The sequence below is a fragment of the Phyllobates terribilis genome, unplaced genomic scaffold (assembly GCF_046119375.1).
Source record: "Phyllobates terribilis strain yellow unplaced genomic scaffold, ASM4611937v1 Scaffold_1__5_contigs__length_1240528914, whole genome shotgun sequence".
Classification (NCBI taxonomy): domain Eukaryota; kingdom Metazoa; phylum Chordata; class Amphibia; order Anura; family Dendrobatidae; genus Phyllobates; species Phyllobates terribilis.
The window spans coordinates 914,492,720-914,509,680 of NW_027362761.1; the positions used below are offsets into that span (position 1 = coordinate 914,492,720).

The following is a 16,961-nucleotide window of genomic DNA, read 5'->3' on the forward strand; positions in this document are numbered from 1 at the left end:
CAAGGTGCAGCTAAGTGACATCTGAAGGACATGAGAACGAAAATGAACTAAGAATAATGTTAATAATATCAAACTAAAACTTGCATGTAAATTAATAATAAATGATTTAGCGTTTCTTCCACTCTTTATATTCTTCACAATGTCCACCATATTCCATTGGATTTACATTACTTTTATTTTACCTTTTTTTTCGTATTGATTTACAGGGTCTCCTGCTCTTACTGGAACAGGTACAATTATTATCAGCATAGACGATGTCAATGACAACAAACCCACGTTTGCATTAAGTCAGCATTTTATTAGTATCCCCGAAGATGCACCCACTGGAACAGATGTCCTTCTGGTCAGTTGTTCTGATCCTGATGCGGGCCTGAACGGAGTCGTCCGGTAAGCTGTGTCACATGATTACATTTCCTCTAGTTTTATTCGTTACAAGTTGTTCTTTTCAACCCCCTACTGAAAACCACCTCCTGTTGTCAACACCACTAGGCTTCATGTGACAAACCATAATTTAACGTATTTGCCGCTACTATATTATACAAGGCAAGTAATGAGGATGTTAAGTTATATTGACAAGCCAAGTGCTACCTACTGAGAATTTAAGGAAGTCTAAGTAATCTTAGAATTTATTAATTAGGCCTTCGGTGCTAGCAGGACTTACTATGTAGCGCATCGTCTTCAAAGGCGAAAACTGTGGCAACATAGACGTCCCAACAAAGCTGATTATAGAAAAAACTCTAGAAAATCATAAGTAATGCAAATGTATAAAGATACTATATATATTTAGGCATTTAATTTTTTGAATTGATATTATTATTATTTTATTATTTGGTATGTTATTTCTTATGTTACTTCACGTTTCTCCCACAAGTAAAATGTGAATTAAAATGATAGCTCTTTGGATCATAATGTAATTTGTTTGGAACCTATATTTAGTACTTAGTTTTCCATGAAGGAGGTTATTTATTTTGGATGCAGATCATTAAGAATGAGGATTTAGCCATGATAGTTGTAATATTAAAGTAATTTACAATGATCACAGAGGTTTATGTGAAGCAAACACGTCATTAATAGAACATTAAGTCTTCTGCTTGGCTTAGTATTCAATATCTAAATATCTCCATTTTAATGAGTTTCTTTAGATGTACTTTTTATTGTTGTTATCTAGGGGATACAGCTCTGGAGCTAGTGATAGAGTCTATAATCTAACTCCAACATTTAATGAGTTTAATAAACACCAAACCTAATAATTGAATATTAAATGACTTTCCGTTTTCTTAAATAGCTACAGTCTGCTTGGTGGGAATTCCCAATTTACAATCAATCCTTCTACTGGTCAGATCATCAGCAGCTCGTTGTTAGACAGAGAGGTGAAGGACAATTATACTCTTCTCATTGTGGCTACGGATGGCGGTTCCCCGAGTTTATCCAGTTCAACCAGTGTAACAGTGAATATCATGGATGTAAATGATAATCCACCAAGATTTTTACATCACCCATATGTAACGCATATACCATCACCCACATCTTCAGGTAAGCCCTCCACTATTGGTTGTATACTGTACTTGTAAAGACATTGCTTGCCATTTACATATTTACATACACTGTATAGATACTGTATACACACTGCTCAAAAAAATAAAGGGAACACTCAAATAACACATCCTAGATCTGAATGAATGAAATATTCTCATTGAATACTTTGTTCTGTACAAAGTTGAATGTGCTGACAACAAAATCACACAAAAATCATCAATGGAAATCAAATTTATTAACCAATGGAGGCCTGGATTTGGAGTCACCCCCAAAATTAAAGTTGGAAAACACACTACAGGCTGATCCAACTTTGATGTAATGTCCTTAAAACAAGTCAAAATGAGGCTCAGTATTGTGTGTGGCCTCCACGTGCCTGTATGACCTCCCTACATCGCTGGGCATGCTCCTGATGAGGTTGCGGATGGTCTCCTGTGGGATCTCCTCCCAGACCTGGACTAAAGCATCCGCCAACTCCTGGACAGTCTGTGGTGCAACCTGACGTTGGTGGATGGAGCGAGACATGATGTCCCAGATGTGCTCAATCGGATTCAGGTCTGGGGAGCGGGCGGGCCAGTCCATAGCTTCAATGCCTTCATCTTGCAGGAACTGCTGACACAGTCCAGCCACATGAGGTCTGGCATTGTCCTGCATTAGGAGAAACCCTGGGCCAACCGCACCAGCATATGGTCTCACAAAGGGTCTGAGGATCTCATCTCAGTACCTAATGGCAGTCAGGCTACCTCTGGCGAGCACATGGAGGGCTGTGCGGCCCTCCAATGAATGCCACCCCACAACATTACTGATACACTGCCAAACCGGTCATGCTGAAGGATGTTGCAGGCAACAGATCGCTCTCCACAGCGTCTCCAGACTCTGTCACGTTTGTCACATGTGCTCAGTGTGAACCTGCTTTCATCTGTGAAGAGCACGGGGCGCCAGTGGCGATTTGGCCAATCATGGTGTTCTGTGGCAAATGCCAAGCGTCCTTCACGGTGTTGAGCTGTGAGCACAACCCCCATCTGTGGACTTTGGGCCCTCATACCACCCTCATGGAGTCGGTTTCTAACCATTTGTGCAAACACATGCACATTTGTGGCCTGCTGGAGGTCATTTTGCAGGGCTTTGGTAGTGCTCCTCCTGTTCCTCCTTGCACAAAGGAGGAGGTAGTGGTCCTGCTGCTAGGTTGTTGCCCTCCTACGGCCCCCTCCACATCTCCTAGTGTACTGGCCTGTCTCCTGGTAGCGCCTCCAGCCTCTGGACACTACGCTGACAGACACAGCAAATCTTCTTGCCACCTGTGCCATCCTGGATGAGCTGCACTACCTGAGCAACTTCTGTGGGTTGTAGAGTCCGTCTTATGCTACCACGAGTGTGAAAGTACAACCAACATTCAAAAGTGACCAAAACATCAGCCAGAAAGCATTGGTACTGAGATGTGGTCTGTGGTCCCCACCTGCAGAACCACTCCTTTATTGAGGGTGTCTTGATAATTGCCAATAATTTCCATCTATTGTCTATTCCATTTGCACAACAGCATGTGAAATTGATTGTCAAACAGTGTTGCTTTCTAAGTGGACAGTTTGATTTCACAGAAATTTGATTTACTTGGAGTTATATTCTGTGGTTTAAGTGTTCCCTTTATTTTTTTGAGCAGTGTATGTATATATATATATATATATATATATATATATATATATATATATATATATATATACATTCCCCATCCTTCACAATATATAAATGTATTGATAGATATACATTGAGATATAAGTGTATATATCTATATCCACAGTGGCATGTAAAAGTTTGGGCACCCATGGTCAAAGTTACTGTTATTGAGAACAGTTAAGCAAGTTGAAGATGAAATGATCTCTAAAAGGTCTAAAGCTGAAGATAAAACATTTTCTTAGTATTTTAGGCAAAAAAAAAAATATTGTCATTTTTTACATTTTAAAAATTACAAAAAGGAAAATGGGTGGATGCAAATGTTTGGGTACCCTTTGAGATTTGTGTGCTCAGATAACTTTAACCAAGGTTTCAGACCTTAATTAGCCTGTTAGGGTTATAGCTTGTTCACTATCATCGTTAGGAAAGGTCAAGTGATGCAAATTTCCCAGCGTTATTTTCCCAGATTTATTTTCCCAGCCTCCTCTAATCTTGTGGCTAAAAAACAGCAGCCATGGGTTCTTCTAAACAGCTGCCTAGCACTCTGAAAATGAAAATGGTGGAGGCCCACAAAGCAGGAGAATGCTATAAGAAGATAGCAAAGTATTTTCAAGTTGCCCTTTCCTCAGTTTGAAATGTAATTAAGAAATGGCAGTTAAAAGGAACTGTGGAGGTCAAGATAAGGTCTGGAAGACCTAGCAAATTATCAGTGAGTGCTGCTCATAGGATTGCTAGAGAGGCAAATCAGAACCCCCTCTTGACTGCAAAAGATCTTCAGAAAGATTTAGCAGACTCTGGAGTTGTGGTGTATGGAGAAAAAAGGGCACAGAATTTCAGGAAAAGAACATCCTGCCAACCATTAAGCATGGCAGTGGATTAATCATGCATTGGGGTTGTGTTGCAGCCAATGGCACGGGGAACATTTCATGGGTAGAGGGAAGAATGGATTCAATGAAATTTCAACAAATTATTGATGCAAACATACAGTGGTGTGAAAAAGTGTTTGCCCCCTTCCTGATTTCTTTTTGTTTTGCATGTTTGTCACACTTAAATCATCTGTAAAAAAAAGCTGAAGTTGAAAAGAGGATGGCTTCTACAAATGGATAATTATCCTAAACACACGTCAAAATCCACAATAGACTACCTCAAAAGGCGCAAGCTGAACATTTTACAATGGCCCTCACAGTCCCCTGATCTGAACATCATTGAATCCAATCTGTGGCTAAACTTCAAAATAGCAGTGCATGCAAAACTACTCAAGGAAGAATGGTTGAAAATCCCTCAAAAAAAAGTAAAAACTTTTGGCTGGGTACAAAAAGCATTTACAAGCTGTGATACTTTCAAAAGGGGATGCAACTAGGTACTAACCATGCAGGGTGCCCAAACCTTTGCATTGGCCAATTTTCCTTTTTGTAATTTTTAAAATGTAAAAGATGAAAATATATATAAATATATATTTTGTTTCCCTAAAATAAAAAGGAAAGGTATCATCTTTAACTTTTGGCCTTTTAGAAATCATTTCATCTTCAACTTGCTTAACTGTTCACAATAACAGTAATTTTGACCAGGGGTGCCCAAACTTTTACATGCCACTGTGTACACAGGTGCATCTCACTAAATTAGAATATCATGAAAAAGTTAATTTTTTTCAGTTCTTCAATACAAAAAGTGAAACTCATATATTATATAGAGTCATTACAAACAGAGTGATCTATTTCAAGTGTTTATTTCTGTTAATGTTGATGATTATGGCTTACAGCCGATGAAACCATACAAGTCATTATCTCAGTAAAATAGAATACTTTATAACAACAGCTTGAAAAATGTTTTTCAAATCTGAAATGTTGGCCTACTGAAATGTATGTTCAGTAAGTGCACTCAATTCTTGGCCGGGGCTCCTTTTGCATCAATTACTGCATCAATGCGGCGTGGCATGGAGGCGATCAGCCTGTGGCACTGCTGAGGTGTTATGAAAGCCGAGGTTTTTTTGATAGCAGTCTTCAGCTGTTCTGCATTGTTGGGTCTGTTGTTTCTTACCTTCCTCTGTAAAATTTCCATCTACAAAACCTTGTCGGCAGAAGTGCTCTAAAATTTCCTGGTAGACTGCTGCTCTGACTTTGGTCTTCATAAAACACAGTGGACCTACACCAGCAGATGACATGGCTCCCCAAACCATCACTGATTGTGGAAACTTCACACTAGACCTCAAGCAGCTTGGATTGTGTGCCTCTACATTCTTCCTCCAGACTCTGGGACCTTGACTTCCAAATTAAAATCTACCAGGACCTTGTGGAGTGTGTCAATGACTGCCTTCTGGACATCTGTCAAGTCAGCAGTCTTGCCCATGATTGTGGAGCCTACTGAAACAGACTAAGGGGCCTTTTAGGAAGCCTTTGCAGGTGTTTTTTGTTAATTTATTTTAATTTACTGAGATAATGACTTTTGTGGTTTCATTGGCTGTAAGCCATAATCATCAACATTAACAGAAATAAACACTCTGTTTGTAGTGACTCTGTATAATATATGAGTTTCACTTTTTGTATTGAAGAACTGAAATCAATTAACTTTTTGATGATATTCTAATTTATTGAGATGCACCTGTAGATATATACAATATGTATACAATTTATTGTTGTATATATGTGATGGCAGTCCTTACAGTTGTTCATCAAGATGCAGTGCCATATAAACAGTTGTAGTTGTACCGGCTACAGCAGCTCAGTTGAATAGTACTAAACATCAGCTAGCTGTAATGTCAAACATAGCCATAATTATAATTATATGTACGGCACTGTGCTTGGTTTACATTTGCTAATCAGACGTGGAACTTTTGATTAATTCTTGATGGCATATTAAAACTAGGTTATGAATAACAAAGGGAACCGGTCGGGCTCTTTGGGATCACCAAACTAATTTCTGTTCTCTGCAGAGTATTAAAAACACTTAAAGGGGTATTCCCATCTTCAAGATCCTATCCCAATATGTAGTAGGTGTAATAATAATAATAATAATAATAATAATAATAATAGCAAATATCTCCAATTAGAAATGTAGTATAGTATTTTTGATTCGCTATACCACTTACCTCATGTGCAGGCAATACAGGACCTTAGGTATCCACAGTTACGACCACTAGCAGTTAGTTAACTAACTGTCACTTTATCAGTGGACGTAACCATAGATACCTAAGGTCCTGCAATGCCTGCACAAGAGGAAAGAGACATAGCGAATCCAAAATACTATACTACATTTCTAATTGGAGGTATTTGCTAATATTATTATTATACCTACTACATATTGGGATAGGATCTTGGAGATGGGAATACCCCTTTAAATGTTTGAATAGTCACTATGGAAATTGCCTCTTCAGAGAGAAAGAGGACTTTAACTCTGTAGCGCCACTTATTGGAAGCAGCAATCCGACAAGTTACAATCGACCGTTAACGAGTCATGCAATATGACTTAATATAAAAGCCAAATCAGAATCTCAATTTGCAGACACGGTGTTTCGAGCTATTGGCCCTCGTCAGTGCAGAGTATGAGAACTGATTTTGCTAGGTGCCTCTTTGAAGAGGCAATTCGCATATTAAATTTCCCAGAGGAGCATTGCACTGCGAATAGGCCTCCTTGCCTTGGCATGCCAGAGCCGGTATGTCACTCTCCATAAGGAGAAACAATACCCCTTAGACCTCAATAGTCACTATCATTTTAACTGATTATTGCATAAATCAATAGCAGAAGCTGGTATAAGAAACTTTTCAAATAGTTTCCTTATTTCTCCACTTATGAGACACTTCTTCCTTTCCCTCTGCTCCCAAACTCAATGTCTACTTTGAAACAAAACAGTTGAAATCCATCTTGGTCAAAGGCAAGACAGCTTGGCAGCTCAGTGAGGTGTCAGATTAAATCTCATTATACTCTATGGAGAAGTGAGGGGTGAGTAGGAATGAGTAGCAAAGCCAGAAAACAAGCAGAGATAGCAGCAGTCAAAGTGTGCACACAGATCAGTACTGCTGTATAATCTTCTCCCTGCCATAGTGCCACCTCCATGGCCAAGATTGATTTCCTTTCTATGCCACTGGTACTAGGCTGGGATTATGCAGATGGTTGATGTATTAGCTGGGCATTGTCTAACTCTTGATGCACTTGCAACCAAGTTCAAAGTTGATTAAAAATCTATTTCTGCCCAGGAAAGTATATTTAAACTTATCTTTTATCAACCTACCCAGCAATGTAATTATGTTCTTTTTAAGTCCCAGTGACCCCTTTTTAATTGTAAGTTTGTATCTTGTTGCTTTTACCATGTCAATTTATGTGTTGTTTCTGCTTTGAGTCTTTTATAAAAAAAATTTTTGTTTTTTCTTTTTGCTTTTAGACTCATTTGTGTTTGCTGTGACTGTGACAGATGAAGATATCGGCACAAATTCGGAGCTTCATTTTAATTTAAAAGGCCGGCATGCAGATAAATTTCACATTGATCCCTTACGTGGTGCCATCAGGACTGCAGAGCCATTACAAGGATCTTCAGAGATAACGTTTTCTGTCCAAGTGAAGGATGGAGGTGTTAATTATAAATCGGATTCAACCACCGTGACTGTCAGGTTTGCTAACAAAGCTGACTTCCCGCAAATTAGCGCTGATCAGACAACATTCGCATTTTCAGAGAATCAAGAAGTAGGAACATTGGTGACAACAGTCTTTGGCTCATCTACAAGAGATGGAAGTTTATCTTTTTACATTGCCAGTGGTAACTTTGGTAATGCATTTCATATTGATGAATTCAATGGACAGCTTTACATTAAAAACCCATTAGATTTCGAAACCATTTCAAAGTATGTCCTATGGATTGAAGCTAGAGATATGGGATTTCCACCATTCTCCTCATATCAAAAGATAGAAGTCAATATCTTAGATGTTAATGACAATGTGCCCCAGTTTAGGCAAAATCCTTTTATTGCCGAAATAATGGAGAACCTGCCATCTCGTAGGGTACTCACAGTTTATGCGAAGGACAAGGATAGTGGATCAAACGGTCAAATCGATTATGCCATTGTTGACGGGAATAAAGAGAGCCTATTTAGTATAAACAGAGTAAGTGGTGAAATAAGAAGTACAAAACCACTGGATCGAGAAAAGGTTTCTCAGCATATTTTATCCATCAAAGCATCTGATAAAGGGACTCCTCCCCAGAGCTCTTTAGTCAAGGTAGTTATAAACATTTTAGATGATAATGATAATGCACCAAGATTTTCTCAGATATTCAGTGCATCAGTTCAAGAGAATGCAGCTCTGGGCTTTGTTGTTACTCAAGTTACAACATCAGATGAGGACTCTGGGGCAAACGCAATAAGTAGGTACACAATAGCAGATACTAGTCTTCCTTTTCATATAAATCCTAATACAGGTGTGATAACAGTATGTAGACCAATTAACAGAGAAGATACAGATCGGTATATTGTCCGAGTCTCTGCTCATGATTCTGGTTGGACAGTAAGCACTGATGTTACCATATTTGTGACTGATGTGAACGATAATGCGCCACGATTTAGTAAGCCATCCTACTATTTAAACTTTCCAGAAACAACAGAGCCCGGGATTAAGATTACTCAGGTGTTAGCATCTGATCCTGATGAAGAACTGAACGGCCAAGTATATTACTTCATCAAATCTCAATCTGAATTTTTTCGAATCAATTCTACAACAGGAGAACTATTTAACAAGCAGCATTTAAAGTATCAGAACCCTAGTGCATCAGGAAACATTAATATAAACAGACACAGCTTTATCGTCTGTGCTTCTGACAGAGGTAGCCCTCCTCTCATGAGCGAAACCACACTATCAATTAACATTGTTGACAGCAATGACAATCCTCCTAAATTTTTACAAAGCAAATATTTTACTCCTGTAGCCAAAAATGCAAAAATTGGCACAAAATTAATTAAAGTTACAGCTGTTGATGAAAAAGACTTTGGACTGAATTCTCAAGTGGAATATTCAATGTCAGCTGAGAACTCTGCTGGAAAGTTTCATATAAACAAAGACTCTGGATGGATTAGTGTGGTCTCTTCTTTAATGATGGATTTACATAAAAATTTCTTGATTAAAGTTACAGCAAAAGACAAAGGTAATCCTCCACTATCATCACAGGTAATGACTAACATTACTGTAACTGAGGAAAACTACCATACACCAGAATTCTCTCAAAGCCATATTAGTATAACTGTCTTGGAAAGTTTTACAGTGGGAGCAGTTATCAGGACTGTATCAGCAAGGGATAGGGATACTTCTATGAATGGAGTGATCACATATAACATAACGGCAGGAAATGAAGCTGGTCTCTTTGCTATAAACACTTCCACAGGTGCATTATCTTTATCCAAAAACCTTGACTACGAAACGTGCCAAAAACATGACTTAACCATCAGTGCTGTAGATGGAGGATGGGTTGCTAAAACCGGTTACTGTGTTGTAACAGTACAAGTTAAAGATGTCAATGACAATCCACCTGTTTTCCAGTTGGAGGACTATATGCCCAGTGTCATGGAAAACGCACCAAGTGGCACAACAGTGATACGTCTGAATGCAACTGATGCAGATTCTTCACCAAATGCAGTTACTGCTTATTCCATACAGTCATCAGACAGTGACCTTTTTGTCATTGACCCAAACACAGGTGTGATCATAACCCAAGGTTTTCTTGATTATGAAACAAAGCAGTCCTACCACCTCACTGTGAAAGCATTCAATGTTCCCGATGAAGACCGATGCAGTTTTGTAACTGTTACGGTTCAGCTTCAGGGAACAAATGAATATGTACCTCGATTTGTATCCAAAATGTATTATTTTGAAGTTTCTGAGGCTGCTCCTAAAGACACTCTAGTTGGAGAAGTTTTTGCAAGTGACCGGGACTTAGGAATTGATGGGGAAGTCCACTATTTAATTTTTGGCAGTAGCAGAAAAAAGGGCTTCAAGATTGAGAAAAAGACAGGAAAGCTGTATGTTTCTGGTCTGCTGGACAGAGAAAGGGAAGAAAGAATCTCGCTAAAAGTATTGGCTAAAAATATTGGCAGTATCCGTGGGGCTGATATAGATGAAGTGACTGTTAACATCACTGTACTTGATGCTAATGATCCCCCTGTTTTCAGCCTAAAATTTTACAATGTTCAAATCGGTGAAGGTGTAGCACCTGGGACACATGTTACATTTGTTAGTGCCTTTGACTCTGATTCAGTTCCAAGTTGGAGCCGATTTTCCTACTTTATTGGTTCTGGAAATGAAAAAGGTGCCTTTTCAATAAATCCACAAACAGGCCAGGTTACCGTTACTACTGAATTGGATAGAGAAATTACACCAATCTATAACCTCACTGTGCTAGCCATTGACTCAGGAACACCTTCTTCAACTGGAAGTGCTACCCTTATTGTATCCCTTGAAGATATTAATGACAATGGGCCCACGTTATCTACCACTGAAGGAGAAGTCAAGGAAAATCATAGAGCAGGAACTCATGTGATGACCCTACAGTCTACAGACATGGACCTTGCTCCAAATCAAGGCCCGTTTAATTATTATCTCCTTAGCACTGGACCTGCTACCAGCTATTTTAGCCTCAGCCCTAGTGGGGCTCTCACTACGACCAGAGAGATTGATAGGGAACAAATCAGTGAGTTTTTCTTATCTGTTGTGACTAGAGATTCTGGTTTTCCACAAATGTCTTCCACAGGAACTGTACATGTTAAAGTTATTGACCAAAATGATAACCCGTCTGAATCAAGGACTGTTGAGATTTTTGTTCAGTATTATGGAAATGTCTTTCCAGGTGGCACTTTGGGCAGTGTCAAACCTCAAGATCCTGATGTTTTGGATAGCTTCCACTGCACTTTAACATCTGGCGTTACTAGCCTTTTCAGTATTCCAGCTGATAGTTGTGACCTCCATTCTCAATCAAGGTCTACTGATGGGACATTTGATCTAATGGTCCATAGTAACGATGGTTTACACAGTGCAGTCACAAATAATGTCAGAGTTTTCTTTACAGGATTCAGTAATGCTACAATTGATAACAGTATTCTTCTAAGGATAAATATACCAACTGTTAAAGACTTTTTAACCAATAATTATCTACATTTCTTGCGTATAGCTAGTTCACAGTTGACTGGACTTGGAACTGCCGTACAAGTATGTGGAGTGTTTGAAAAGAATAACAGGACTTATGTCATGACTGCAGTGAAAAGAAGCAATAACCAGTATGTTAACCCAAGTGGAGTAGGCACTTTTTTCGAGAGCATTAAAGAAGTATTATTCCGTCAGAGTGGAGTATGGATAGAATCAGTAGATCATGACTCTTGTGCACATAATCCCTGTCAAAATGGTGGAAGCTGTATGAGAAGACTTGCTGTAAGTCCAGGAATTACTGTTTTGGAGAGCGTTCCTGCAATAGTAGTGGCAAATGAACCACTTCAGACATTCATATGCAAATGTATGCCAGGATACGAAGGGAATTTATGTGAAACTGATATTGATGAATGCTTGCCGCTTCCCTGTCATAATGGTGGAACCTGTCACAACCTAGTTGGAGGATTTTCCTGCAGTTGCCCAGATGGTTTTACAGGAATTGCTTGTGAGAGAGATATTAACGAGTGCCTTTCCAGTCCTTGCAAAAATGGCGGAATATGCCAGAACTTTCCTGGAGGCTTTAACTGTGTTTGTAAAGCTGGTTCCACAGGTAAGACATTGTTCAGCCTATGTCTTGTCATTTTTTCAGTGTTTATGCATCATTTAGCCAGGATATCCGTTAGTATAACTGGGGCATCATAACGACAGATCCCCTTTAAGTGGTATTATCATCATTATGTTGATTATTATTACTGTAAAGTGAAAAAGAATAGAATATACTGTAAACCTGTAACCTATCCCTTTATCAAAACGGTTATAGAAGATTATGTTACTCTGATCTTGTAAGAGACAGTAGCAGTACTGTTCAACTGTACACTGTACAACTGTAATCCGTATACAGTTTAGGATGTGATGAATCTGTTGAAACGATGCAGAAAGATTGTGGATTCCATTATATCAAATATTAAATACCGCTAAATTAGAAGTTAACATTGTGCACATCTCTAATTCTTGATAAATGAAACCTGTTCTGATTTCCCATTTCTATTTTCAATAAGATGTAAAATCGAGCAGATATTGCTACAACAAATAAATTAATGTTTAATGGTGTATTTATTATATTTGGCAAATACACTTGGTCTTATGCTACAGTCTATACAAATGTTATTTTTTTAATAATATTTCATTGCAAATTTGCTGTACTTTCAATATAGATGTCAAATCCCACGTCCTACACATGTGTCCCTCCTTGTTTTTCATCTTGGCTTTACAAACCTTAAGATGAGTTACACAATATATCCAGTTTTGAAAACACAACATTATTTTGTGTTTTTTTTTCCTGCTATTCTTGGCCACGTCATAATAATTTATTGAATTTATTTTGTGAGAATTTGAAGCCCAAAATTTTCAGAAAGATTGGCATGGCCACATTTGTGTTAAAGAGATTGTCCACTACTATACATAATGCCCACTTCGATTTAAAGAGTGGAAAGAAGTGTTTTTGTAATTACCTTGTGTTGTCATTCTTGACTATGAGCCGCACGTCACAGCACAGCATCCACCTCGCGCTTTCCCTCTCTCTGTCATCTGCTTTAGTTGGGAAAGCGCGCGGTGGATGCTGCTGTGAAACCCTGCCCATAGCCCGTCAATCAGAGAGTGCACATAACTTGGTCACTTCTGGCTGCAGCCGGAACTTGACCTGCCAGATGTCAGAGCCGGCTACAGCCAGGGTCACATGATGCCTAGTGAGCGGTCAGCGATAGCGCCGCTCACAGGCAAGAATGACAACACAAGGTAATTACAAAACACTTCTTTCCAATTTTTAAATCAATGGGGGAATTATGTATAGTAGTGGACAACCTCTTTAAGGTCGAGGAGCTTTAAGTCGAGCTTACGGTGGATACAGTTATCATGAAAGTACTATGGGAAATCTGGAGCTGTGCTGTTCTACTCCATTCTCTTCTGGCTGCCGCTGGAACTGAAAACAGCTGATTGGTGGGAGTGCCAAATGTCGGCCCCATATTGATTTTGATATTGATGACCTATCTGTAGCATAGATCATCAATATGATAAGCCTAGGAAACTCCTCTAATTAAATACTCCTTTTTGAATAACCATAAATTATCATTGCCAAATTGTATACAGTTCAGATTAATTGCAATTACTAAATTGTATGAATATTTATCAAGTTTGCTTTTATAATATTTAATACAGCTAAGACTAAATAGTAAAGTTGAGCAAAAAGATGCTTAGGACCCTTGTCCAGTGTCCACATGTATAACCAGTGGCTGCTGGACCTGAGCGTTGTGAACCTCCTCCTACTTGTTGGCATCCCCTGCTCCTCCTCTTCTGATTTTAGGTCGGGCATGTCGTCATCACGCATGAAGTCTTGCTCGGCCTACCAATCAGGAGAAGCATTGAGGAAGCCTGTCGGTAGGAGGAGGTTTGCCGGACTCTGGTCCAGTAGCCACAGACTACTGACAGCCATTTTACCAGGGCAATGCAAATCCTATTGCTGAATTCTGCTAAATAGCATAAGTAGGAAAATTGTTGATAAAACTTGCACAATACCCCAGATACATGTATGTGATATATTGAAAAGCTAGAAACAAATTTTAATAGTAGTGGTGCCAAATCTGATTCCTGACGAAACCCTAGGGAGACGTGTTTTCCTCAGGGTCCTAAGATCCCAATAGTGATGAGCCAATGATCAAATCCATGAGCTAAGACTAGAGTTACACCCTATAGCTAAAACATCTTGTTTATAGTGCCTGCCCTGCATATAGTCTGTGTTTATAAAGAATGTAATTGGAAACCATCATTACTAACCGAGTCAGACAGTCCTAGTCGTTGTGAGTGAGCCAGAGGTCAGTCTGTCCTGGTACACTAATGTACTATAAAAAGCAATGAAAATATTAATATATAACTCTATTATCTGTACGAGTTTGTCAATGTAGATGGGATATTCTTTAATCAGAATATGAATCTTGGCCTAAGATGTTCCACCATTGTTGGATACTTTTAAAATCTCAGTGGATACCAGTACTTGACAGATCTAAACTATATTCCTTTAAAGATTCCTTGTCCAGCCCATGAGTCATCTTAATGTCCTGTACATTTCTTACCATGTGGAATTACTATTAGATTATAAATTGGACGTTAGAATGAAGATCTGTAAAACTATGGTTTCTGGAGTAGAAATACATGAAGTGATCAAATTCCCAGGATGACTGGCTACATATTTTATGTGTTATGTATATAGAAATATGTATCATGAAATTATGTAAAAGTTGATAAATTAGTGTGCGTGTCATGGAGGGCTACTTTTTGTCTTAGATTTCTAATTGGTTGTAGACTAAAGCATTTTAGCATCCATATCACGTCCCAAATTCCCAGCCAAAATGAGAGACTACCGATCTGAACAATATCAAAGATCATTTTTGATATTTTAATTAAGGTCATGTAATTCATGGTGGGTACAGGACTGCCTTGCCCCATTTTTGGATGGTGCATTAGGACTAGTAACATGACTAGTAGCATGCCACCTACTATGCTCATCCAATCAGCCAACTTTAGTTTAGAGTAAAACGGATGTACTGTGTACGCCTAGAGCAGAGACTGAGGGGTTGGTGAAGGACAGAGATTTTTTCTTTGATGTATTTTGCTCTTGAACTTTGCACTTACAATAAGGATTGGATATGATTTACATGGAGTGTTTCGTTAAGTGATATCTAAATTGAATGTTGGTAAATCGGGGTGCACTGTATGGTGATCCTGACTTTTATTTGACTAAGTTTTATTCTAACAGTATTTTTCTCCTGTAGGGAAATTGTGCGAATCTGCCATTAATTACTGTGAATGCAACCCATGTTTTAATGGGGGATCTTGCCAAAGTGGAATGGATGGATACTACTGCCATTGTCCTTTTGGTGAGTTTTCTTAACTATTTTTTGGGGGCATTTCTCATATTTCATAAGGAAAAAACACATAACGTTTTTGATTGGATATAATAATTCTTAAAATACAAAATTGAAACATTTTGCAGCTGTATTCATTTAAACACCATGTACTATTTGGGCTCTCTTGTAATTCTGGATTTATTAACCCTTTAAGTGCTTTGACAAGTCAATCTTGAATATTGATTTTCTTCAATTTTGAAGTGGAAAAAATGACTTTATGAATTTTTAGATGCCCCCTCTATATAAGAGAATATGTCATATTTTCTTATCCATTAAGAGGCTGAACAATTTTCAACACCATTCAGTTCCTTTATTAAACTGGACCAGTGAGTCAAATAAAGCGTTATGAACATTTATTCACTGTTGTTAGTTTGCTATATTACTCATGCAAAAGGGGTTTAGACAACTCCAGATTATGGATCCCCTGAAACAAACTGTGGGAAACAGTTTTGGGATGTTTCACAGTACTTGAGCTCATACATTAGCGCTTAGCTCTGAATGTTGAGAATGCAGTTATGGATTGCCTATTTCACTCAATCGGAAGACACCTCATCTACTGTTTGTTTTGGACACTTCGTGGCATGGTAGTAAAAGTAGTAAAACATACTGGTTGCCAGCTTTAGCAAATGGGGAGTTCCACTATTATCTCTAAAGGTCCGTATATCAAGTACGTAGCTGAGAAGGGAGACAGTGGAGACATGTTGATTATAAGTGGGGGCTCCAAAAGATCAATTAGGTCCTTTTAAATCAGTGGTCGGCAAACTTTTTTTCACCAGGGACCGGCTTTAAGCAAGACCAGTTTTCAATGGCCCGGTGGGGGTGGGGGCAGGGCTTTGGTCATATGTGGGTGGGGTTATGGAGAGGTTGAGCTTAGTGCATACTTATCATATAATTATGACATTTATAATGAGAATGTGATTCAACTTACCATAGGTTCAGAATGAGTGGGAGCACCAGGCTTGTTTCCCTGGATCAGTGGGAGCACTGGGCTTGTTTTCCTGCAACAAGACGGTCCCATCTAGGTCCCATCTGATGATGATGACCACTACTGCTGCTACTGGACACAGCCACTGCTGCTATGAATTTTCACTGTTATTTGCTTTTTTCACTTTAACCAGAAAATCTGCTGCTGGGCCGCACGACACCAGAACACAGCTACAGGAGTCATGAGGGTGGGACACCTGACGTCATATTTAGCTGCCCATTAGCATCCAGAGCCCCTCCTCCTCCAACTCGCAGCTAGCAGGAGAGGAAGGAGCGCTGGACACACATGACCTGCTTGTCCCTGCTCCTGCCTGAGCACATTCTGCGAGTAGGGCCGCATGGCTAATTATCTATTCACTGCCAGTCCCTCCTCCTCTTTTCTTATAGGCTACTGATCACATGCTGGCTTTCTCCCTGCTGATCCTCTACAACTGTCAGCGGCGCCGCGGACCGGCTGAAAAACCCCAACGGCCCGGTCCTGGTCCGCGGACCGGCGGTTGGGGACCTCTGTTTTAAATGATATGTCTGGTGTTCAGTAAACGTTAACTGATCGGTTGTCAGGCAGACCAAAGCAAATGATGCACCCTCAGCGATCTACAGTAGACCCCTGCTTACACAGGACGATTCACTGCTGAGAACGACGATCTTTTATACTGCACAAAAGATCATTTCACCTACTTTGCATGTCCGTTGGGTGACCAG

General features: G+C 39.2%; 1 protein-coding gene across 1 annotated transcript in view; it reads left to right on the top strand.

Annotated features, from left to right (window-relative positions):
• FAT4 (FAT atypical cadherin 4) overlaps window positions 1–16,961 on the top strand; it is a 253,046-nt gene that overhangs the window by 206,652 nt on the left and 29,433 nt on the right. Inside the window, exons 7-10 of the mRNA XM_073641488.1 lie at window positions 207–387; window positions 1,286–1,533; window positions 7,577–11,926; window positions 15,141–15,245. Coding sequence (XP_073497589.1) covers window positions 207–387; window positions 1,286–1,533; window positions 7,577–11,926; window positions 15,141–15,245 — 4,884 coding nt within the window. The remainder of the gene's footprint in view (window positions 1–206; window positions 388–1,285; window positions 1,534–7,576; window positions 11,927–15,140; window positions 15,246–16,961) is intronic.